The sequence below is a fragment of the Lissotriton vulgaris genome, chromosome 6 (genome assembly GCF_964263255.1).
Source record: "Lissotriton vulgaris chromosome 6, aLisVul1.2, whole genome shotgun sequence".
Lineage (NCBI taxonomy): Eukaryota > Metazoa > Chordata > Amphibia > Caudata > Salamandridae > Lissotriton > Lissotriton vulgaris.
Genome location: NC_141694.1, coordinates 484,761,877 through 484,787,500, shown reverse-complemented (window position 1 = coordinate 484,787,500; position 25,624 = coordinate 484,761,877). Strand labels below are relative to the sequence as shown.

Here is a 25,624-nt window from a genome sequence, read left to right as displayed (position 1 = left end):
TCCCAAATGAACATTAATACTGATTCAGTGCCTCTTCCTAGATGCAATCCTGCCTGGAAGTCGGAAAGTAGGGGATATTCTTCAATGAACTGTGACATCTGGGCGAAGGCTGCTCTTTTTTATAATTTTGTGTAGGAATGGTTTATTTGCTATGGGTCTGTAACTTTTGAGTCCAGGTTTACTCTCTTATATCAGAATACAAAACTAATAAGGCATTATTACAGCATTTTACCACAGGTCACCTGCAATCCATTTTCAGACCCAACTCGAAAGAAAAAACCTCTATAAGTAAGACATTTGTAAGGAACTCCACAGCTCCATCATAACGTGGACAACGTTTTTGTAAAGAGTCTTTTTCCATCAGCCCTTGACTTTTATAGACTAACAATTTAATGCACCCTCTTAAGGAGAGTTTTTGACCTGGGGTCACTACAGAAGTGTTGGTGGGTTCTACGCTAGATGAGTTTGGCAGATGTGCAGGATGCAAACCTTCCGGCTGCATGGAGTTTAATACACTTTTCAGTAGCTTTCCCTACCATGAACCATCTGATTCTACTTGATTGGCTAAGAAAACTTGGTACTACTGAAGGCTATGCTTGGGGGAGTTTCCAACATTTCTTAGCAGATAGATCTTTGAAAATTAGAATAGGTGCCTATTAATCTACAATGGACCCTATTAGCTTTGGGGTCCCCTAGGAACCATATCTGTCTCCAATTTTGTTTCATCTCTAGATGGCCATGCTAGTTGAGTTAATCCAAGCTCAAGGCTTAACCACTTTCGGTATGCCGAAAATATCCAGATTACATTAAAGATGTCTAATAATTTAAGTAGTATGGCTACAAAACTCTTCTTTGTCTGGGGGTGACATCATTAGTTCTTTATGGGTTATGTTTCTGTTTTCTGGATCAGCACAAGGATATCGCTATGCGGATCTGCTCTTTTAAAATTTTTTAAACATAATCATATCAGGTTCAGCAGTGAATGAAACTTCCACATATAGGCTTATGACACTTAGTAATTGGAAGAGGCATCATGAGCCATTGGAAGTTTAACCTAACTGAGCCCTCAATTAGTAAATAGCACTGCTAAATAGTAACTAAGATAATATATCTAGTATATGCGTAGTTAGAAGAATTTAATTCAGACACTGTTGTCATTATGCTTTTGTTTAAAATGAGGCATCCAGTAACTTCACAATTGCTTATTAATCAGCTTTGGTCTCCAGCTGTTTCACAGTAGGTTTGCACTTCTTTCCTTCTTTATAGGCTATGGTCCTCCAGGCTAACAAGAAAAGTGTGCCGAATATTAGATATACACTTGAAACTAGTCCGTAGCCAGTATTAAAACTGAAACAGGGCGGAAGCACACTGCCTTGACATCCCAATACCCAGTCCACTCAGACTACAATCGATACACTGAAATACCTCCCTTCATGAGCTATAAATGTTCCATCAATTGGTAAGCTCTGCAAGGAAAAATCATCAACCAATGGCTTATTGTTACAGTGTCTACGTGCAGGTGTAAGTGTTTTTTTTTGTTTTTTTTTAGGAGGGGGGTGGTAAAGATCCCAAACTCCATCAGAGTTGTATCCTTTTAACATATTTGATCAGACACTTCAGGGACGAATTTAATTATGTAAGTAAAGAATCGATTCTCCACTCCAATGCAAGCAGTTTAAAGAGGCAAATTATAGCCGAGGATATTTTTTATCAAGTACTGGAAATAAAACAATTTCTTTTACCATGGGAAGTACATGAATCATAAATGTTTTGCAAATGGCTCTGTGATAAGGCAGTCTTTACTGCTATAACTGTCGAATAAAGAAATAAGACAACAAGCAGTTAGTTGGTTAGGTGAAACGCATCTTTACAAACATTTTTAATAAGGTCTTTTTTACTGGCATCAGGTATACAGTCAGCAAGCGAAGTATAGATACAAAGGCAGGGCTATAAGTGTAGTACTATGCAGCTTTAACATGTGGTGAGACCAGTGTATTTAATCCAGTTAAGAGTCTGGTACTCGGATGAAGAAACGTTCAAGGGAGCTGAATACAGTCGCAGTCGAGGCCCAGACTAAAAGTCTATCGATAGCCACAAGCTTCTCTCATCACTGACCACATTCGATGAATAAATTTGACAGATGGTTACAAGACTTTGGGTGTACTGTGCCAGCTGTAATGTTGGTGAGAACTTAATTTGTGCAGGTGTGTGCTGTTTTGAATCTTATATGTTCATAATATGAATTGACATTCAACAGAAGAAAACCGAGGAATTCAGCATGGCTTTCGGGAAAACATCAACAGCATAAAGTATACTTGCTACAAGTAGTGGTCAGAATAAAGCTGTCATTTGGTTCCAAATATCTATGTAATAAAGCCCTCTCAAAAATGAACATAATTATTCGGTTGACAGAACTGTCATTTCACAAATCTGTAACTCAGCAAGCATAGCCATAACCAGGAACTGCATAACTTAAAATACAAATCACATGCTGGATGTACTGCAACGTAGTCCAATACCATGAACCAATAATATGTGAGGGTCTGCTTGTGGCTACTATACTTTCCACGAATATGGAAAATTAATCCAATCAAGGTAATCTTCCAAAGTACCTCATTTTGGAATAGCCCTCTTTCTGCCTTCTTTCCCTTGTACTGTGTTTAAGTCTAATAGTGAGAGCAGATAGACATGTTATCTTTTAAAAGCACAAGTTTGAATAATTTTTAATGGTCAATTGGTGGAAGCATTGTGCACTAGGGTGGAAAGGTAAAAGTAGATCTTCCAGGTAAAAACAATTGAAAATACGGAATGAAAAAATCTAGCAACCATGTCTTCACCACACATGTGATGCACTGTAGACTCTTCAGAGGACCAGCATACTCAATTAGACAGAATCAAAACATCACATGTGAAATGGCTATTATATAGATATGCACTCTTCTTTCTAAAACATACTATAATGCTTTGCTACGTTATCTGCTATGAATGGATGATTCTAGAACATGCACCGTTCTGTACCATTTACCTTGCACCACATCTCTCCCACAGGGCAACACAATTAGGCTTAACTTCCCACACCACTCAAGCAACAACACAGTGCAGGACTAATGAATACTCCTCTACCATTGTGGCAAACACCACTCAAAGCCAACATACACCACACAACCGTCCAATTGATATGCTTTGGGAATTCCTTACCACGTGAACCCAACACACTTTTAATGTGATATAAGTGGCTACCACTGGACACTTCACTATTCTCCTGGTACCCACTACACATAGGCTTTCCAACGTAAGTTGTTTAAACTACTATAAGGCCTATCTCTCCCATTGGCTAACACTGGGTTACCTGATTACATTTAATAAGTGTGTTGGGAGCAGATATAGAGGTACTGTTTAGAATCTAATTAATTGTAATTTAAAATCCTCTTGAATTGTAAAGTCGAATTTAAGTCACAATTCTGAAAATGCCACTTTCAGAAAGTTGGCATTTTCTGGTTCCAATCATTTGTGCCTTCTACCAATATCCTGGATAACATGGCATTGTGAATGGCTCTGCTGTTCTGGTTTGTGCAATGCTTCAAGATAGCGACAAAAGGGGGACTTGCTGTAGGCAGGATGGACCATCCTGCCAAGATGGCTGGGGGCAGAGCAGACCCTGCCCGCTTACTCTCTGAAGGGCTTGCCTACAGCACACACAATGAAAACTCACTCTCGCCTAATGTCAACTCAGACAGTGTGCAGACTTGACATGGGAAGGCAATAACTTTACAGAACCAGATGTGCGGCTATGACAAGATGTCTCCTCACACACAAAGGCGGTTACCAAATATTAATATTGGACCCACAGAAAAACTCTTCAGAATACTCCTGAACCAGTGGACATTACAGAAGGAATAATGATCTGCTGCTGAGGATTGCTTTGCTGTCTGAGAAGGCAGACTGGGCCTACTTACCTTCATCCCAGGATAACCTGAGTGACCCTATGGGCCAGTTTGCTGACCTCCGATATCAGCTACAGGGACATAGCAAGTTCAATAGGGCTCCCTGCAGCAGCTAAGATCACCTACTGTACTGGGCCTGTAACTGGACCTGCTTGAGCCCTGCTGGCCTGTGGGTGAGTGTGTTCCTGATTCCCAAGATAGTACCTCTAGGTCTCGGACCCAGAGGGAAGATGGCGGAAGTCTAAAAGCGGTCATAGGAACCTTTCCGTCTCACCCGCCTCGTACCAGTGAAATGGTCCCCCCTCTGCTCAAAATAAGGATGGAAAAGCTGAGGGCGCTTACGAGCCGCAGACTACTATAGTCCGTCTCTTTGCATTCCACGCGGCTCAAGCGTGTTGGGTCTGGCAGAGGATCACACAGCGGCTGATTTAGCTTGTGAGCAGCATAATCGTTGAGGGCGGAGTATTCTGAGAGAATAGCCTGGCGGATGTCTCCGGCAAACACTGGTAAGGTTACTAAAGGTCGGAGGAGCGGAGGTTCCTCTTGGGTATGTGGAGGGAGACTCTAGTTGAGGCTTTTGGGTCCGATATTGTCGAGGTATTTGTAGGTGTGAATGAGGAGTTTGAAGGTGACCGTCTTCTCAAAGAGGAGCCAGTGGAGGTGTTGGGTCATGTGCTCATGACGTGGTGTCCTGAGGACGAGTCTGGCTGCGGCGTTCAGGATGGTCTGAAGTTTGCATAAAAGAGTGCTGTTGATTCCAGCGTATAGGGAGTTGCCGTAGTCCAGTCTGCTGGTTATGAGCGCGTGGGTGACGGTCCTTCTGCAATTGGGTGGGATCCATTTGCAGGTCTGCGGAGGATGCGCAGGCAGTTGAAACTGGTGGAGGCGACGGCATTGATCTGGCGCTTCATGGACAGGGAGGAGTCGAGGATGCTGCTGATGTTTCGTTTGTGGTCTGTAGGGGTGGGTGGCTTCCCAAGGGCGGAGGGCCACTAAGTGTTGTCCCAGGTGGAGGTGCAGAGCCGGAGGATGAGGACCTCGGTTTTCTCGGAGTTGAGTTTCAAACAACTACTGGAAAAAAGCCTGCGGGAAGTGACTAATTGAATCCCTAAGATTAAAGATCATTCTGGCTTAATCCATGATTCTTTAGCAGAAGAGCCTAAAGTTTTAAAGAATTGTTACGAACAGCTGTATGCTGAGGAAGCAGTCTGAGGACTGAGGATTTGGGATACTTTTTCAAAGATCTGGAGACTTCGAAGGTAACACAGGAAAAAAATGTCATCTTAGTGACCCTAGTAACCTGTGAAGAGATGGAGGAGGCTTTGAACTCCCTAGCATTGGGTAAAGCCACAGAGGCTGATGGCATCCCCTTAGAATTTTATAGGACGTTTTCTCCATCTCTACGGCAGGAAATATGGCAATTATTTCTACTAGCTCAAAGAGGGTGTTGTCCCCTCTTCGTGGCAGAGGACTACAATAGGTGTATTAAAAAAAAAGGGGGAAACCAGATTTGAGTCCACATTCCTATAGGTCTAAATCCCTCTTTAATTGTGACAGTAAAATACATTCAGAAATACTTGCTAATCAATTGGGCAAGATTATTACTCCTCTGGTTTCAATGTGACAGTATGGGTTTATCCCTGGCAAAGACACAGCAGACTATATCAGTCGAGTTATAGCCCTTTTCGATTGGGCACAGGCTCACCATTGGCAATAGTCCTGCTAGACGCTGAGATAGCGTCTAATCGGGTCTCCTGGTGCATTCTGTGTGCTGTCCTCCAGTGGAAAGGGATCTGTGAAGAGTTCGTCCAGTCAATCATAGTATTATATCTTTCACCGAAGGCTGCTATTCGCATCATAAGGCAGGATTCAAATTTATGTGATATTAGTAGGGGCACTAGGCAAAGAGGTCTGTGCTCCTCTCTACTATTTGCTTTATATCGGCCCCTTCTAAAAGAAATTGGCTCTAAACACCAATATTAAAGAAGTGGAGGTTAATGGGGCTGAATATATAGAGAGCTGGAATATGCAGATGATATTGCAGTCCTCACTACAGAGGTCGCTACTGCACTCCTGGAGATAAAATCCTTAGCTGAGCGGTTTGGCGCCTCTTCGGGGTATAAATTAAATGTAGGTAAAACATAGGTTCTCTGCTCTGAAAAGATGCAGTACTTTGACCCATTAGTAGTCTCTGAGATAACCTATCTGGGGGTTTAAATTACAGCCAGTATCGACAAAATTCTTGAATTGAATATGGTCCCGATTCTGGATAAGGTCAGCAGAAAACTGGAGGGACTGGACCATCTACATCTCTCACTATTTGGCAGGAGCAATGTCCTTAAGGTGTCGATCCTGCCAAAGGTGTTGTACGCTTTCAGGGCTATCCCTTTAGAATTCTCTTCCTCATGGCTGGTGAAGTTAGAAAGGGTATGCAATGGGGATATCGCAAACCTAGGAGAGCATCCAAATGGATGATTCTTTCAAGGCAGTTGGGAGATTCCAAGCTTTCTTCTTCATTATTGGGCTTGTTTTTTGCTACACATGGGTTTATTGTTAGTGGGGGATGAAGCAGCGGTCCCCATAGTGGAGAGACCAAATATCTATGAATTAGCCTTGGAGAATGGTACCAAGGGATACCTGGTTAGGTATTAGGACCCAGGTATTATATTAAAAAAACTACATTTAAAATGTTAAAAGCTGCCTATAAAATATGGAGGCAGCTTAGGAGGAAATTAAACATTCCAAAATTAAATGCATATACACCATTTTTGGCTACAGGTATCCTTATGTCAGTTCTCCAGGATCAAGTTATATTTAGATTTGGGAGAAGGGTGATGTAAGTTCTGGGTGATTTATATAGGGAGGGACAATGTTCGTCCTACCTGAATCTACAGGAGTTGTATGGGATAGATAAACGAGATGTCTTTAAATATCTGCAAATACAGTGCTTTCTAGGGGGAAGCATGAACAGGGGGGTATTTGAATCAAACAAAATCTCAGTGGTGAGGTTGAAGGCCCTGATTAGGCAAATATACCAGCGTCCCCTGATGATATAGAGGCTCAGAATATAAAAAGTGAAATAAAGCGGGGAATGAAAGGAATAGACATTGAAGAGTTGCTCGATTAGGAAAATCAAGTACTGATAGCAGGGAGCCTTCGAAGTTAACATTTTATGTCTATTTGTGATCTTTATTATACACCAGCGAAGATAGCCAAATGCAGCGGTATGAGGAGAGGGAAGTGCAATAGATGTGGATAGCAATCAGCTGACACATTTCAGAAGTTTTACTCTTGCCCCAAGCTGATTACATTTCTGGAGGATCTTGAGGTATTTTTTGGTAGGGTGTTGGGTGAACCATGGTCCATCACTCCTGTGGTAATGTTTATGGGGATATTAGATAGTACAGAGGTAAACGAGAGGGCAAGGGTAGAGAAAAGTTTTCTGTTTTTAGCAATGGCTATTGCCAGGTGGTGTATCACTTCTCAGTGGTTAAATGTTGAGCCTCCCTATCTTTAGCAATTGGCAGGCTAAGATGCTAGCCATATATAAAATAGAAACATCGGTTTATACAATGAAAGAAAAAGGAAAAGGGAGCTAGGGCGAAGAATTTATGCACAAATCGCTGAGCTGGTAAATGAGACAAGGGACAGTGAGGAGACACATTAAGAAGTTACATCGACTGCCCTCTGGGGTGACATTCTAAGGGGAGAGAGATATGGATATGCCTCACATTATACTTCCTGTCTCAGCGTAACAATATGATTTGCCCACTTATGGATATTTATGAATTATCGACCTTCTATTTCTCAGAATATTTATTGCACTTTCTTCAGAAGCCAAAACTTTTGGGCCGGGTAGAAACTGCTTAATGATTTGTATGAATGTATTAATTTATTTAAATATATTCCTATAGTGATTATATTCTATGAGAGTTGCCATGACATGTAGTAATTGTCTTCACATTGTTTGCAAATTAAGAAAAGAAATTAATTTACAAAAAAAATTGTTCCAGGAACCTTGGCTGGCATCAGTTGAGCTCTTCCATAGGACAAATAAAAGTGAAATCCAGAAATTTGGGCACATAGCAACCACAAACGATCCCCTTTACTCAAGACTCTGACGTCCACGACCACCGCCAACATTAAGCTCCAGTGAGACCTGCTCTTTGTGCTAGAGCGACTACCAGCGCTGGCCGGCAATGTGAGACCTGCACTCTACGCTACAGATATTACAGCCTGCATGATTGCCAATGCGAAGCTCCAGCTCTGACCGTCCGCAATGCCCGACCGACTGATCCTTCACACTAAAGTGACAACAGCCTGCGATGCCCGGCAGGCTCTACGCGCTACAGCAGCGACCATCCACGGCACTCTCCTCCGTGTGGCCTCTGCTCCACAAACGGAACTCTTTGCACTGGACTCAGAAAGCAATTCTTCAGCATCACTTAATCCCCAGTCTAGCGCGACCAGATGCCCGCGAGTGGCAATTTGAGCTTTTAGGTGCTATTTTCACTATAAAGGTTTAAATTGATTAGCTCTGGATCTAAAGATGAGATTTTTATCAATCTGGTACTCTATTTTTCTTAATTCATTTGGGATTTTTCTTGTGTTACGTTTTCACTTTATTACTGTTTGTGTATTGAATAAATACTCTACACGTTGCCTCTAAGTTAAGCCTGCATGATTTGTGCCAAGCTACCAGAAGGTTAACCACAGGTTACTTTAGTTGTTCACCCTGACCAAGAATGTGGTTGTTGCCTGAGTGGGCCTTCCACCCTCCCAAACCAATAACCCAATTACTTACGTGAACCATTACTAAACTGGGCATTTAACAAATGTCTACTACTGAAAACGAACAAATCGATTGATGGAAATCGCAGAACCGTATGAAAAGGGAGCAATGACTTAGAAAGTGCTACTTTGACACCACCAATAGGAGGCTTTACCATATGAATGATGATAACATATACTGGAACATTACAGTGAAGACTGGTCACAATAAGGCACAACAGGACTCATAATACAAAAAAAAAAAATTGCTCATATTCAAGTATATCAAATAAAAATAGCATTGGTCCTCTGTGAGAAAATCGAAAGTGTTTATTACTAAATATCTAAGAAGGTGAATGATAATCAGCAATTATCTCAACAACTGTAGGCTAGAAAATATCCCAAGAATTTCATACGACGAGCATACAAGAGAACCTCCAATAACAATCGTGAAGCCCTTCTGGCACCATCAGGACCAAAACCACCAATAAACAGACTCGCATTTGTCAATACATTTAGCACACTCTCAACAGTATACAAAAAAGAGTGTACGAAAAAACTGGTGGATTTTGAATGTGGGAGGTATGAACATTCCTTTACCATTAATCTCCTTTAAATGGAGTGCTAATCTTCGTGATAATCTAGTTCATACACAACCCAAAACGAAACCACTTAACATATCCAAAACACTATGGGATATGCCAGCAGTAGAAGGGCATTATACCTGTGGTTCATTCACTGCTTGTCCTCAAACTGAACGTACATCCACAGTAGAAAAAGGCACGGCTAGATTGTGGATACAAACAAAGCACACATATTGTAACAGTGATAAAGTCATATATCTAATAACTTGTCTATTTTCACTCCGATATGTTGGCATGACCACACGCAAGGTCAAATTATGGATAAATGAGCACAAGAGCACTATTAGGTGCAAAAAACAAGCCACAAGACATACTAATCACTTTTTGGTACAGAAACATCAAGCTGAGGAATTGAAATGGACAGTTTTAGAACACCCATTTATTCCTCTACACGTGACAGACATTACCAGATTTCTGTCTGTCGAAGAGCAAAAATTGATTTTTAAGGGCTAAACGATGAGATTCTGTGGACCTTACTGTAGATATGTCACAGTCTTATATCCCTTATGTACAGCATTCCTTGATTTTCCATCAACAATACGTAACACACTGTTCTCTTGACCCCCATGACATGGCATACATTAGAAATCGATGCTGTACATCATAGGTTTCTCCTATATAGAACCTAGTGTTCTATTGATAGTTATTCAAGCCTATCTTTTGATGTAATATTCAATTGATAAATCTTTCTATTTAGCATCATACAATACACTGTCGTCTTGATTCCATGACATGACATACATTAGAATTAAACACTTGGCAACACAGGTCTCTCCTATATAGTACCCAGCGGTCTGTTTGCAATTCAGCAAGCTATGTTCTGATATTCAATCGATCTATCAGTTATGTGTTCTGATTTACAGTGTACACATTTTTCTTTATTAAGAAATTTTCTCGCCACCAAGATGGGAGCATACAGTTACATATGAGGCATCTCCTCTACTACATATAAAAAGTTTTTAATGATCCCTGGTCTCCTTTGTAAATCAATCTCTCGACAAAACGACATTTGTGAAAAGCACATACACAAAACTATATTTCCCATGAGACTCCAGCTCTTTGTGTAGTTCTAAATGACGCGTCACAGGATACGCCATCTTGATGCGCTAATTCACTGTCCCACACCGGTGTCTGAGGAGTACTTTTGTGTATCTAAAGGCCAGCTTCACCTTCCGCTGGTCACCTCCAGTTCCAGTTAATTTCCAGCCCGGGGTATCGACGGCTAGGTGAGTAAACGCCGAAGCGTTTGTGCGCGTCTACCATCTCTTTTGCAATACGCTTATGTAGTGGGACCCTTGATATAGTTATGTGGCAAGTGAGAACATCATGACATGTGTATGAATTATAAGTTAGCAGGACCCACTGTTAATAACTTTTAAAAAAATTAAAAGCTGTGCCGGTTCTATAATTTTGAAATACACCTTCGGCTTTCAAATGTGAGAAAAGTTCGATATAGTCAAGTATATGTGTTTGGCTAAATAATTGCTCTATTTTACGATCTTGATCTTAGAGCAGCGCACCAAACACTTGTGCATCTATTTGTATGAGGAGAAGGCTGTATGTTCAGGTTCTCGACAAAACTTGTGATTCTTAGAAATGTTGTCGTTTCTATAGAACACATGAAAACATCATCTAAGATATTGTCATTCCACCAAATAATGTCATGTATGGCTTATCTCATTCCATTTTTTATTCTACCATGATCATATAAGTTGTTGATTAAGAAAAAACTAGAACGCCATACTTACAGTATGCCGGATGGATCTGTAATTATGGTTTCTGATTTTCCTTTTAAATAGAGTGGTGCTTTACGTCCTGAGCTGTTGCCAGGTGAGGTGAGGAGTGCACCCGTACATTGACGGGTAAGCATATATATACTTTTTTTTATTATTTGTCCAAGGCATACACTAATAGGTATGTGATATATATATCAATATCTAGTGATGTCAATACGATGTCACAGTAGGGCATATTAACACAGCACAAGTTTTGAATTTAATTGTTTTGATCCCACTGTGTCATAGTTTGATGTCAGTGTGTGTTTGTTTTTCTTCACAGGTGTTGTCTGTTTTCCCTGTGACATCTATTCAAATCTTGAAAGCACAGGGTCATGTAGGTATAATTGAATCCAACCACATATATTGTATCATTGGACACTTGTGTGTATATATATATATATATTTTTTTTTTTTTACTCAAATGTTTGCAGTAGCGATAACATATCTAGGTCCTGAGGAAGGCCGAGATCAAATCATGATCAATGCAGCTGAAACATGTAGACCTGTTTTTTCGGACTGATGCAGCTATTTGCTCTAAGTTGCACACACACACTGGTTTTATATTTGACACCAGGATAGATCATATTAAAGTTATTTTTCTTCCTGGTAGCCAATTTTAAATCACTTGTTTTCACTATATCACCGCACGCACTGCAACCATCAGCCAAAACAACATTTATATTGCTTTGCCTCTAGTGGATTCTAGGAGACCCTAGTTTTGATCACTGAAAACATCTGTGAGCTCCTCCCTCCTAGAGAGAGGGTTGCAGCCCTTGGTTACACTACGTTTTGCAACCAAGAGGAGATCCCAGAGGATGAAGCATGCCACTTCGGTGGGTGATGGGAATCCGCCCTCTTTAAAGTGATGGAGCAAGGATTCGCACGTAAAGCGACTTGCTCTTAATCAAGAACCTCGCCTAACTTGTAATCATATTAATTCAACCTGTCCGTCATTTATTTAGCATTTTCCCCAACACGCGGGTGTCCCCAGGAGGCTTGCCTGTGTGTCTTTTTCATCCTAACCATGCTTGCACTACGGAAATGGCTGCTTCGCAAAATTCCAGTCTGCGCATGAGTCGGTCATACCCATGTGATGTGACGCACTCGCATTTTGGAGGGATACTGTTGCACATGCGCATTGTTGCAAACATGGCCGCTTGTCTCTAACCATGCCCTCTGCTTGCCACTGCTGCTTATGCCTATCTGTCTTTTCGCACTAAACCTTAATGCTATAGATATTATAAAGTAAGGGGTGCAGTGTAGTTTTTTACGGTGTACAGTGTAATCATTTTTATGTATGATTCTAATTTGTTCTCGCTTACTTTTTATGTACCGCGTATCAATGGGCCTGGGGACGGGGAGCCGCTCCATTTTGAAGCTCATCTAAACCCTGTCACGTGACGTGGGAAAAACCCAACTGCGCAGAAGCTGAAACAAGCCAGCTGGCCTCTGAAGCAAGATGCGCCTGGGAACGCACCTCCGAAATAGGAGGAGATGATGAACTGTACCATAAAATTGTTACATTTGTTGCATTCTACTGTGAACGCTATTGTCTTTCCCTCACGTATACCCTGGGAACTAAAAATGTAAGGGGTGGGTACTGTCACTTGCATACTAATCGTGGGAACACTAAATTTTAGGAGGTGACAATGACATAACCTCCTCGCTTGACCAATCATAAGTTGGGACCTTGTCACTTGCAACATTTGTGGGTGGTCCAGGGGTCCCAAAAAGGTATAACTAGCCTAGTTTAGCTCAGAGAATTTGTCCGACTTGTCCGAGTAGCAGACCTGTCACTGACCCTACGAATTCTATAGGTGATTGATACAGAGCACTGCGGAGTACTCTGTCCGTATTTTCCACAAAACTCCAAGGGGTGGAAATAGTCTTAAGTGCTGGCGGAGCACTTTGCTGGGAGATTCGAAAATCCAATCGGGGTTACTGGCGGATTACTGGCAGAGAGGGGGTAACGCAGGTGTTGCATCCGAAGCTGTAGGTGTTGGTCGTACCTTGGTGAACCCAGTCCTGACCCAAACCTGAGGGGTATCCTGTCCTGACTGTCCACGAGCTGTACCTGCTCACTTTCTGGTATTCCAATCCTGAGGGTCCTTGTCCCCGTCCTTCCAAAGCTGACCCGTGGCCAGGGTTAGTCCTCATTCTTGCCTAGGTAATTATTAACTGTGGGTGTACGTCTTTCTATCACTCTTTCTTCTCTTCTTAATAAAGCTCTCTTGCCCGTGGTATTTCCCTATCACCTTTGAAGTGATTTATATGCAATTGTTTATTAGTGATGTTCCACTTCTCTCCCTACCTATAGGATATTATTGAACTGTCATATTATTTTAGTGTGTTCCATTTTCCCTTCCCTTTAGTATGTTTGCCGTGAACTTAGTAAGATAGCATAAGATCTAGGAATTAGGTTTAAGAATATTAGTGCACATATTGGGTCCTTCACATGTCCTTGGTCTTAGTTTGAACTCGTGCTGAATAGTGGGCTCTCTAAATGCTCTTACCCTGTAGTGTTCCCAATTACTCTAATGGTACTTGCCCTAATCCATAGTTACATTGTAGCTTTAATACTGATCATTGATGTACTGATTTGTATCTGCCTCATTATTCTGGCATACTCATTCTGAAATTTCTTATATAAACTTAAAAAAAACTCATCAGGTGTCTGTGGTCATTTTACAACGTAAATGTTATTAATGTGTCAATCGTGAAGGGTATTTTACATCCTTTAGGAATCTTGTTACCTGTCCACTGCTAGCTCCTGATCCATCAGGAGTAATGTGCCTGTGGTAAGTCAGGTACATGAATAGTATGTGGTGTAAGTGACACCTCCCGAATTACTCATAGTAGCGTGGTAAAGGTTTCACCCGATTCATGCAAAACACTGTCATTACATGCACGCTAGGGCCCAGTGCGTGGAAATTGGTAATCTAATGACCCGGGTGACCTACGCATTCTATCAAAAGGACTTCCCTCAAAACTAAGAGGGATGTATTAATTTGTACTATATGTGCTCTCCAGCTTGTTATAGCTGATCTAGACCTGCGGATTCCTTTGGTTTGTCAAAGAATGATAATCAGCACCTCATTCCTCCACTTTACAAAATAACAGAGAACTTCACTTTTCAAGAGTCATATCATTCGCCGACCGTACAGAACCCATCAACACCTCCTTCCCCTTAGACACTACTATGAAGAGATTCCTCCACTCCCAAATACGACCATGTTTCTGCACAAGAACTTGAATCAGTCCTTACCCCCTACTGCGAATAGTGACCAAGAGTTTTTTCAGCTAGGTTTGAATTGTAAAGGTCGCAAAACATTAAAACTCCAAAAAAATAGATAAACTTAAAATGACAAAGGAATTCAATTTTAAACAACCAGTATTAAGGCCAAGCAGTCTGGTGTTAATGTGCCGATTTATGTAAGCACAGACATTCCCATATTCTGATTAGATGTGCTACAAACACACATGTTGTGTAGAACATTAAAGCCTGTCCTAATGACTTAACTAATGCTATGAAAAAGTAGCAAAAAAGCATTGCTTTCTGTACTCATTGCATATATGACATAATGAATTGAGTGTGACAAACGGCATGATGACTGAGTGCACTTCTCAGGTATAAATTAGTCCCTCCTGCATTCCAATGGAAGCACTTTCTAGAAAGCGGAATGATCCATCAAACGGCCTGAAGAATGAGGTGAGAGAATTTTACTCCTTTGTGAGGAGCCAAAGCCTACTCTAGACAGGATTTAAAGATTTGTAACAAAACGCCATGACATGCCAGACCTAAAACTTTTACGGATTCTGAGACTTTACAACTACTAGTAAACCAACATCATTTTGTAATAATGTCCTCATTTATGAAGAATCACACAATATTAAAAGCGATAGGTCGGCTTGCTTTTTTAAGTAATCATTTTACAGATCATACAAGATAGTGCAATTCTTTGTCAAACGTGGGCCTTACAGAGCCAGGTTCTTCTATCACAAGAGTCCTGCTCCTACAGAGGTCAATCCACTCTGTAAAACACAGTGAAACTGTCTCACCTTATTATAATTGGCATTTGTTAATTTGCTGTTGAGGACTGGCATGATAAAGCAGATGTGACCTCCAAGTTTGGCAAGTCAGGGAATGTGTAAACTGCTAACTTGGGGCCAACTGGAACCATGGAAATAATTCACTTCTACCATGTATGAAGACATCGAGTACAGTCGTGCTATTACGCATTCAACCGCCTACACCCTATAGATTACGGAGTAATGCATGGGGGAAGCGTAAAGTTCTGTATGCTTTTTAACAAGTTTAAACAATCTCCTAGACCACTTTGTGGGGCACAATTTTTGGGAAATGTTTAATATCAGACAAACTATAAGGGGATAATAAAACACCAACGTTTCTAGAAGTTGTCTTACTTTCCTTTACAACTCAACAGATCCAAGACTAAGCTTTGTTTTGATCACATTTCCAAGAATTTAGAGGCCGCAGAGCGAGAATCAAACATGTGCTTTGTATGGTTAAGACCGGATCTAAAGGATTTGAGTTTCACCACAAGATAAAACTATGGGAGGCTATCATCCTTCAAAAAACATGCATCCACTGGATAACGGCGGAAGCTTTCAACGAGACGCATTAATTGGCTCAAGTATAGACAGCACTATCAAATGGTGACCACAGTGCAGCATTTCAGGCACATCTGCTCAGCAGAAGAAGACAAAGGGTGAATGCTCACAAATTAACATAGCTAATGATTATGAAAAGAATCAACACTGATGCTTTGTCTCTAACTTAATTCTAACATTAAAACGAGGAACCCTACCGTTAAGAATAAAGAAGTGCTAGATTGGACCAATTGGACCTCAGAGAGGTGTGGTGCAGCAGCCAGGGCAGCTGACTTCGGAGCACAGGGTTCACGGTTCGATCCCGGCTCCAGGGTCAGCTCAGCTCAGCAGCATGTGACTCTGGGCAATAGCTCACTAAATTTCCACGACGCCCCCCCGCACCTTGAGACCCGAAAGGGTGAGTAGTTACGCTTTACAAATGCGGATTTAGATTTTGGATTTAGACATATTGTTTTGGCTACCTAATTGAAACGTTCATATTATTGTTTCGCCCAAATACATATACTAAATAACCAAACAGGCATAATTGTAGAGCACATGATCACATACAAGGAGGTCTCCGGTGATAATGGTAGATATTGGATTTTTATTCCTACCAGTGGTACTCATTTCATCAACCTTGAAGGGTCAAAACACTGTCTTGCACATATTAGGTTTCAATCAATGTGCACACATTCGGCTGATGGCTGCTGCCATACAAACTTTGAAGCAGATGCTGGCCAGATCAAGTTCCCAGTCAATTCAGTTAAAGAAATAAGTCTGGTGCATACAAAACAAACGTGAAGCCGTTAAAACAAGAAAGGTAGTGTAGGATGATTGATCAAGATTAAAAACAATACTCTACAGCAGAGAGACCTGACAAATCTTATACGTTAAGTACGCTGTGCTGGAGCAGAAGGGTGTTGATTCTACGTGATCAGACAGACAGAACCAAACTCCATGTTACCCATTATTGGAACACCTTAACCAGAGGATAAACCTTTTGACTCTGCTGGAACACTGTAGACAGATCTAGTCTACTGCCATCCCTTCCAGTTAACGTAGTTAATAAGTCTGACTTTGGTGCTACATAAGTCCTAAAACAGCTAGCATGAGGTTCAGAAAGTTAAATGAGTTCACGTCATGCCAGTGTGATTATTTTTGCTAGGATCATAGTCACTGCAGGAGGCTAGATACAGGTCAAAAGCTGGCAAGGTCTACAGGACAGAAAAAGGCCCACTTCAGCAAATGAATGACAACTGTTCTTTTTTTAAAATAGGGAGAAACATGTTGGAAGGCTGCCTTCAGGAGCGTAATTAAGATAGAGATAACTGCTGGTTCAAAGCTCCAGCCAGTCCTTCTATGATCCAGATGTATTGCTGTGAAGATAATAGAGGACTTGTAGCAGGGATTCTGCTCCTACACAGAACTGTGCATAGAGACTTGGAACCTCAGTGAATTAGGGTGTGCCAAAACTAACTTTAGTAGCCAAAATCCTCTACCAGACTAGCAATCAGTGTCTCATTGGTTCTTCCATAACCCCAATGATTAGACAACCCAGAACATGGAACTTAGAATACCTCAGGCAATGTGGAACACATGAACACTCTTTCGTTATACTCTCATACCAGTCCAAAACAGGGAGTAAAAGAAGGCACGAGAAAGTTTGAAATATTTATTTCTAATGCCGTGTTCTCATGCGCAGTATCTTAGCTAATACAAGCAGACATATTATAAGCAACAAGATTATCAGCATAGTCACTATTCCATAAAATACAGGGAGAAAGCATGTTACAATGCTAAATGGAAAACAGATTAGAATACACCTATATCTTGCTAGTAGGTTATTTTATATCTACAGAAGGTCTCTTGGGATTACAAGGGCGGCCCCATACCTCTGGTCCTAACAGAAATGGATCACACCAGTTTCTGCACCAACTCTTCTGCATGCGAATGTTCTCCAAGTGTGTGTGTGATAAAGCCTACGCAGTGCGTTATTAAACGCGCCAAAATCAGAAGCCCCAGCTGCATATATGTTATGTCTAGAACGTGCGCTGATCACTCCGAACAACAACCACTGTGTTGAAATAACCTTTAAGGCCTCGGCACTCACTGTGCAGACAAAGCTTACCAAGCAAGGCTACTAATATAGAAAAACATATTATTCTCGTGTGAAGCAAAACACTCTGCTAAACTCTAAACATTTATAATAATGTGTGCCGTGTGCAAAGACAGCAGAAAGAAAAAATGGCGTTTAAACTTCTAATAAGCTCATGCCAACTTAACACAGTATAAATGCAAGGCTCGTCCCCATGTCAGATTTGGGTACAGGTCAGTGGAAATTGACAAAGTTAAAATGACAAGTAGCAAGAGAGGTTTCTTTGGGGATTACAGAACAAATTACATAAATTGATTATTTTTAACGGGTGCAAACTATGCCCACAAAAATTTATCAATGGAAGACCATCAGCACATGGGACAGTGGAATAGAATTCACAGGTGCTAAAGGTGATGCAAGTTCTCCTACAACTTGGAACAGTTCTTTCTAATAATTGGCAGTGCAATCTATGGATTAAGAATAAATGTATTTGTGGATGCTATCAGATATCCACAGAAAGTGGGCTTCATAGTCCGATGACTCCGAGCCGCAGTAGCAGCAACTAAGAAGAGTAATAATATAAAAATCAAACCTGGGTTGGTGTTTAGGGGTGTTCAGTTGATCCTCTGTGTTCCCAGAAGCAAGAGAAACAATATTTTCAAGCTTCCTCTATTTTAGATTCAAATTTCTATCCAAAAAACAAATTCCTTACAATACTTTACTAACACGAGGAGTAATGCTCTTTATTATACTACTTACCTCTTATTGTTGGGGAACAGAGTAAGATGTCATTCTGTCTCCTGCATGCCAGCTAACCCCGCATGAAATCAAATCTTAAACTCAGCTTCACAACTTCTAACTGTGGGAAAACAATCTCCTCAACAGCATTGTTTTGTCTTTCATTCTAGTACATACAATATTTTTACTACAATAACGGAACTTGCAACTGTTTCACAATAAGAACACAATGTGCTTATAACCAATAAAACTCAGTGGAAATGCAACGAGTGAACCATTAAGATATAATGGAAGCGTGGCAACTCTTTCAACCGTATGGTTTGCTCCTAAAAATGTCCATTAAACATCACAACATGGACCTAAAGCCTAAAAATAATTCCAAGCAGGGAACATTAAGAAAATGTAAGATGTGTACCTTTTCAACTGGCAGTGGTTTAAATGGCTTATCAATTTCTTTTTCTTTTTCCTTTTTTTTGTCTTCTTTCTTCTTTTCTTTCTACAAAAATGAAATGTTGCAGATGTAAGAAAACCTTATTCAAAGTGCTCATACACAAAGAAAATTTCAAACATTTTTAATATACTGTAATGGAGGCAGTACTGTGGTATCGCTATAAAACGCTATATCAGAGGGAAATATAAATAAAACAACTCCATTCTGCAATATTAAAAAAATAATTTGATGGACTACGTGGTTGGTGAATGGAAGGGCCCTTGGAATGCACAGTAAGACCGTAGAGCAATATAACACATTATACATTAGTCCAGCAAACAGAATAATAATCTTACGCCATTTTGGGACTAGCACAATAGGGAAATAAGCATTTTATTGCTTATGTAATACTAAACAGAACAAGGCAATGTGCCTTAAACTGTGGGCTTAATTCATAAATATATGTGATATTTCCATTGTTTGCTATTATTTATGTTTAACTTGCACAGTTTATCCTCCTCTCTATTCAATTGCTTCCCTCCTTTCAACAGATTGCTACAAGTATACTGGTGTTGTTTATTATTTGTAATATTTACCTAGCTACCATGCAAAACTGATTTTTTTATAGAAATGTATGTGTTGTACCTAGAAGCTGCAAGCTCGGCATTTGCTACACATTAAAACAAGCATTTGCAATGCAATAGGTCTCGCATTAGGAAAGTTTGAGCTATTGGTATTGTAAATTACAAATTTTGTATTTATGTGTTGGTTTTGAAAATAGCAAATTTAATAGTTTTGTCATTTACAATGCCAATAGTTTTAACTTTTGCAAATGTGACACCTATAACATTTGTAATGCAATATGTGTTGTTTTTACGCGACTTAGATGTATTGATATTACAAATAGCAATAGCTTTACATTTTTAAAACAAATTAATACTTAAATGAAAGTTATTGTAATTTATAATGACAATAGCTTAAACTTTTGTAAATAACTTTTGTGAAGATAATGTTCAGTGTATTTTATCGTGACGAAAATCCAGGAACAGCAGTGAAATATTAACATCTTTTTGTGACATTTGTAATAAAGCTTGAAACATTGAGAGAACATATTTGATCCAGTTGTTGTTGAATAGTTGCACAGATTGATGCTGTGGTGGCGTTTAGTGATGTTTTGGTGGAGACGAGTGATGCTATGGCATTCAATGATGCTGTAGTAGCGCATAGTAATATATGGTGCCCCCGAGTGGCGCTGTGGAGGTGCTGAGTGATACTGTGGTGATGCGATAGATAGAGTGAGTGTGATAGATAGAGGGAGGGCGATAGATAGAGGGAGGGCGATAGATAGAGGGAGGGTGATAGATAGCTAGAGGGCGATAGATAGAGTGAGGGTGATCGACAGACTGAGGGCGATAGAGTGAGGGTGATAGCTAGACAGATAGAGTGTATTCAAGTTGCACTGAGTAGAGTGTAAGTATGAGGTGTGTAATTATATGGCACTGAGTGGTATTATGTGGAGTGTATTTACGTTGCATTGAGAAGAGTGTAATTATGTGGCACTGAGTGGTAATATGGGGAGTGTATGTTGTATTCAGTAGAGTGTAATTATGCGGCATGTAATTATGTCGCAGTGAGTGGTATTTGGAGTGTATGTTGCATTGAGTGCAGTGTAATTATGTGGTGTGTAATTATGTGGCACTGAGCGGTATTTGAAGTGTATCTTGCGTTGAGTGCAGTGTAATTATGTGTAATGTAATTAGGTGGCACTGAGTGGTATTTGGAGTGTATATTGCGTTGAGCGCAGTGTAATTATGTAGCATACAGATATAATTATGTGGCAGAGTGGTATTGTGTGGAGAGTATGTTGCATTGAGTGCAGAGAGTGTGTGTGTGGGGGGAGGATGTTATGTGGTTAAGAAGGGCGGGGGTCCAAGCCTGCGAGAGACTGATAAGGCTGTTGCTGCAGACACGTGCTCGCTCCCCCAGCCCCGGCTGTAGAAGACGAGTGGACGGTGTGCTGCTGCCCAGGAGCAGAGGGGAGACAGTGGGTGCGCTGCCTCGGGAAGAGGGTCGGTGCTTGTTGATGCCTCTGAAGGAGGGGGGACGCCGTGATACCCCCTGGAGCCCATGGTGTAGAGGTGAAGAGGCGGCACAGACTCCCACGTGGGTGGATTTTCTTGTTACCCCAGTTTTTGGATAAGTGCAGGAGGGGTCACTAAGGAAAAAAAAAGGTGAGGAAGGGAAGAAGAGAGAAGGAAAGAAGGGGTCGGGTGGAGTAAAGACTTGGTAAACTTCCATAGGGTGGATAGGGGGTCAGAGGAGGTGTGTGGGGGGTGGTAGACACGCACAGGTGCGCGCCAGACGGTGGGAGTGAATGTCTATAAAATATGGCGTTAATTATCATACCTAATCCCCAATGACGACACGGGAAGTGGCGGCACAAGTGGTGACGTCATCCCCGTATAATAAAGGGCAAAGGAATATTATACAGATGCCGTTAATTGACATAACCACAAAGAAATATCAAACGATCATGTTTTGTTTTTAGCTTGTATAAATGACGTGTTTTTCCACGTATCGAAGGACTAAGCTTGGAAATGGCTGAAAATTACAATATATTACACACTGACATGTGGAACTTGTGACCTGCACGTCTATACTGCCTTTAGTGAACAAGGATTCAACAACCAGGATATAACAAGTCTGTCGTGGGGCGGGACTTCCGCCTTCTGAAGGAAGCCCGCGCCCACCAAGTGCCGGGCAGAGAGCAGCAGTGGTGACGCGGGGCTCCCATGCCGGAGGGAGAGCCCTGCGGTGGCTGCACACGTAAGGAGGAGCGGCGGAGTCTTGAGCGTGACAGAGCCTGTAGCTCGGTGAGTGGGGCTTAGTTGTAGGGGGGGTGTCTGTGAGTGTGTGCGCGCGAGCGATTGCAAGAGGCTGACTTAGTTGTACCATGGCGCGTGGGGGGGTGTGTGTGTGTGTGTGTGTGTGTGTGTGTGTGTGTGTGTGTGTGTGTGTGTGCGCGCGCGAGAAGGTTTGCAGGGGGCTGACTTGCCTTACAAGCGGGACAGGAGATGTGCACGGCGCCTGGTTGTACGTGCGCGCACACATGCTGAAATCGCAGACAGCCCTGTGCGTGCACATCCCTTGTCCCACTTTCCCAGCAAGTGGATAACAATAGAGGCTTCGCTTGATGCAGCGCTTCGCGCTGCTTACACCAGCTCGACCAAAAAAAATAATACTAATTAAATACTTAATTTTGGGATCTACCCTGGTAAGTTTATGCCTCATTTTTTATGTTGAATTACGAATTTTCAGAATTATGAAAAATTGTTGGAGTACTTTTGAGAAGCTGAGACAGTGGCAGCTTTCCAGACGTGTTCACAAGCACAGCAGCTACACCTACATAGTTGACAACAGTGTAGAATGTGCCTTGGAAAATTTGAGAATATCTTCGGGATCTCAGCAAACTTCCATGTCATTGATGCTCTGAAATGCCCAATCTTCATGCTGGGAGCACATTCACTCCCACATATTACTTCAAAATAATGGTGCAATTTTACTTCTGCGTAAATGGGTGTATAAGAGCACATTTACGTTTGTGCACTGCGAGAGGTACATAAATCAAACCATTTCCACACCTAACTTGGGATTGTAAATGTCTTCATTGATCAGTCCCAAGCGCCTTCTTTCATTTTGAATACTTCGAGAGAGAAACTGCTTTTGTTAATGGGGAGTTTGCCACCTTAAAATAAATCTTTCAAGGCACTATAAACAAGATGGAAGCTACACTTTTCAGAGATCCCATGAACAAAGATAAAAACGTCAAGACAATGACAGACTAACATCAATATCAACAGGGAGAAAGACATCTTCAAGAATGAACTGGGACACTGTTAAAGAGATACCTCAAGGAAAGTCAATTTCCGCAGCAGAAGCTAGGGTAGATGCTGAATTACAAGAAACTAAATAGGTGAAGAATGTTACAAGGTTTGGAAACGAAGGCCAAGAAACAACACATAATAACGAATAGATGTAAAATCACACACATTAAGGGTTAACGCAACCTGGTAAGGACTGATAAGGCAGAATTAATGGTATTAGATTTTGTCCAAACATATCAGGAAAGGTAATAAGGTGGGCACTCTTTTAGCAAAGAGGCTATGCAAACAAAGAGTGAAAGCATACATTGGTAAGACAAATAAGATAAAAAAGAGTGATGGCAACTGGGGAAATTAGATACACAAGATGCCTTTACGCATCTCTACCAGTGGCTATACACAGGAGGGGATGAATAGACTGATGGGAATAAAAAGGACGTTCAGTCATCTGACTTGCTTCCCTCCAAATTGGGCTGAGGAGTTAGATGAGCCGATACAAAACTTGAGGCCCGCAAGGCAATAAAAAAGATGAAACTTAAGACACCCGAGACAGAGCACTGCAGTAAAAATTGTCTTCCATAGATAGGGAGGCCCCCAACACACCTACTTAACCAACGTGTGCAGGGTGAAGGTGTCTCTCCCTCTAGAAGGGAAGAAGACATCCCCTCACCCCAAAATCAAAGACTGTAGCCTTTTATGGGGCAACAGCACTTTTAACTATAGATTTAGGAATCTTCACTAAGATAACCAGACAATAAGCTCAACAGGTGGATACAATATTTGATACACTGATACCAAGTATTAAAGGTAGAGAAGGGTCAGATAAGATCTGCCAGAAAGCTGATCGGGTACAGAATTAGCTAAGAAAATGATCCTAGCAGTACTTTTAAGTCTAGATGATGACAAAGCATTTGACCGTCAGTTGAGACTTCGTGAGAGCAGCCTTAGACTTACCGGCCTATGGCCGAAAATGAAGAAATGTATATGAGTGAAATATTAGGGAGCACTAGATAGAATAAGTCATGGGGCGAGGTTCAGAACAATTTTGCAGAGAAAGGGGAATCAGGCCAGGTTCTCTTTACTCTCTATTCTCTGAGATGGTTGATGAACCATTCGCACACAAAATTAGAAGGAGGGAAGGAATTAAAGGCATATCGTTGAGTGTGGACAAGTAGAAAACAAGCCTTTTCACAGACTAGTAGTACATTTGCATAGCATATCGCGTATACTAGACACCTTTTCACAGACTAGTAGTACACTTGCATAGTGTATCTAGTGTATACTAGCCACAAGTATAAAGTCAGTTTAGCATATGCTCAAAAAATAATTTTTTAAGCACCCGATATGCAGTTTGATTCACTTTTTACGTCGTAAATATTACCCAGTGAGGCTTTCCTATTGAACAGTCAGTATCCTACTTGATAGGTAAGCATAAACTAAACTGTATTTATACTTGTGTCTTGTATACAAACAATATGCTAAACAGACATGCTATTGGTAGAATATAGTAGCATCTTGCACTTGTATTCTATGCCAGGACCGGAGGTGAGGATTATGCTATCCTTTCTTCACTTAATAGCAGCCATTTCACAAAATACCAACAACATCTACCATTCCCATGAAATCTTGGGAATGCCAAAAGAAAACACCAAGTCCAATAGAACAGTTCCATTGTTCTAGCCAATCAAGGTAATCCAGTCCAGCACATAGTCCATCATCTGTGTCTGCTCTGCCTATTTCTTCGCTGCTTGCAGCAGAGATAAGTGGCTTTTTCCCTTCTCTCCTGATATGCATTTCATATTGTTGTGCGCAGTGCATGCCTAAATGCTTGTTATTATTGTTTATTACTGACATTGTGTTCTTTGATTAACCACGTCACAAGAGTTTTTTCATAACGGCCGAGGGATCGCTGTGCGCTCCTTCGCGGCCATCTGAGTTGAGGGGCGGCTCCGTAGTCCTTCCGCACCTAGGTGGCGCTGTCTGAGCGCCGGTTCGCTGCTGCGCTCATATCAGCATTACTGCCATTCCACTGGAATCGAAGCTGCGCGCCAACTGTGTCAGAACCTTGCCCCCAAAAAGTGACATCCCTGAGAGGTTTGTATTGCCAGTTCAGGCCCTTTTTCTACTTTTCCAGGGCTGTTACTGGGGCTTGGTTACCATACACTTCTCACGTTGGGGGGGGGGGGGGGGGGGGGGGGGGTTGAGTCTGTATTCAGATATTTGGTCATAGATCTGAGGGGACATGCTCCCAGACGGGTTTCCCCTTTAGTTTTAGTGCACCAGGGGGTGGTGGTGTACCCATGCTTGACCCACAGAACTCCAGCTCAGGCTGTTCTGTGATGGTGGCATGGCTCTTGCCACCTTACTAGTCAGTCCCAGTAACTTGGGCAAGTACAGGCAGCAGCCTTTAATAGATGGAAAAGAGGTCATGGTCTACAGGGACACAGGTGCCAGTGTCACTATGGGGATAGAGAATCTTGTGTATCCTGACCAGATCATACTTGGACAAATGTACCAAGTGACCAATGCTAACAATGTTAAGACTGACCATTCCTTGGAAGTTGTGAATCTCAGCTGGGGAGAGGTAACTGGACCTAAAAAGGTTGTGGTATCTTCAGACCTACCTGTAGATTGTTTGTTGGACAATGATTTGGAAACTTCAGCCTGGGTTGAAGTAGGGTTAAGGACTCATGCAGAAATGTTAGGGCATCTCTGCAAATGTGTTTTCTG

At 41.4% G+C, this 25,624-nt stretch overlaps 1 protein-coding gene across 2 annotated transcripts in view; it reads right to left on the bottom strand.

Moving 5' to 3' along the window:
* Positions 1-25,624, bottom strand: part of SMAP1 (small ArfGAP 1) — a 1,000,428-nt gene that overhangs the window by 469,014 nt on the left and 505,790 nt on the right. For both annotated transcript variants that reach the window (XM_086926470.1, XM_086926471.1), the window contains one exon: positions 18,999-19,079. In XM_086926470.1, the coding sequence (XP_086782596.1) occupies positions 18,999-19,079 (81 nt within the window). The remainder of the gene's footprint in view (positions 1-18,998; positions 19,080-25,624) is intronic.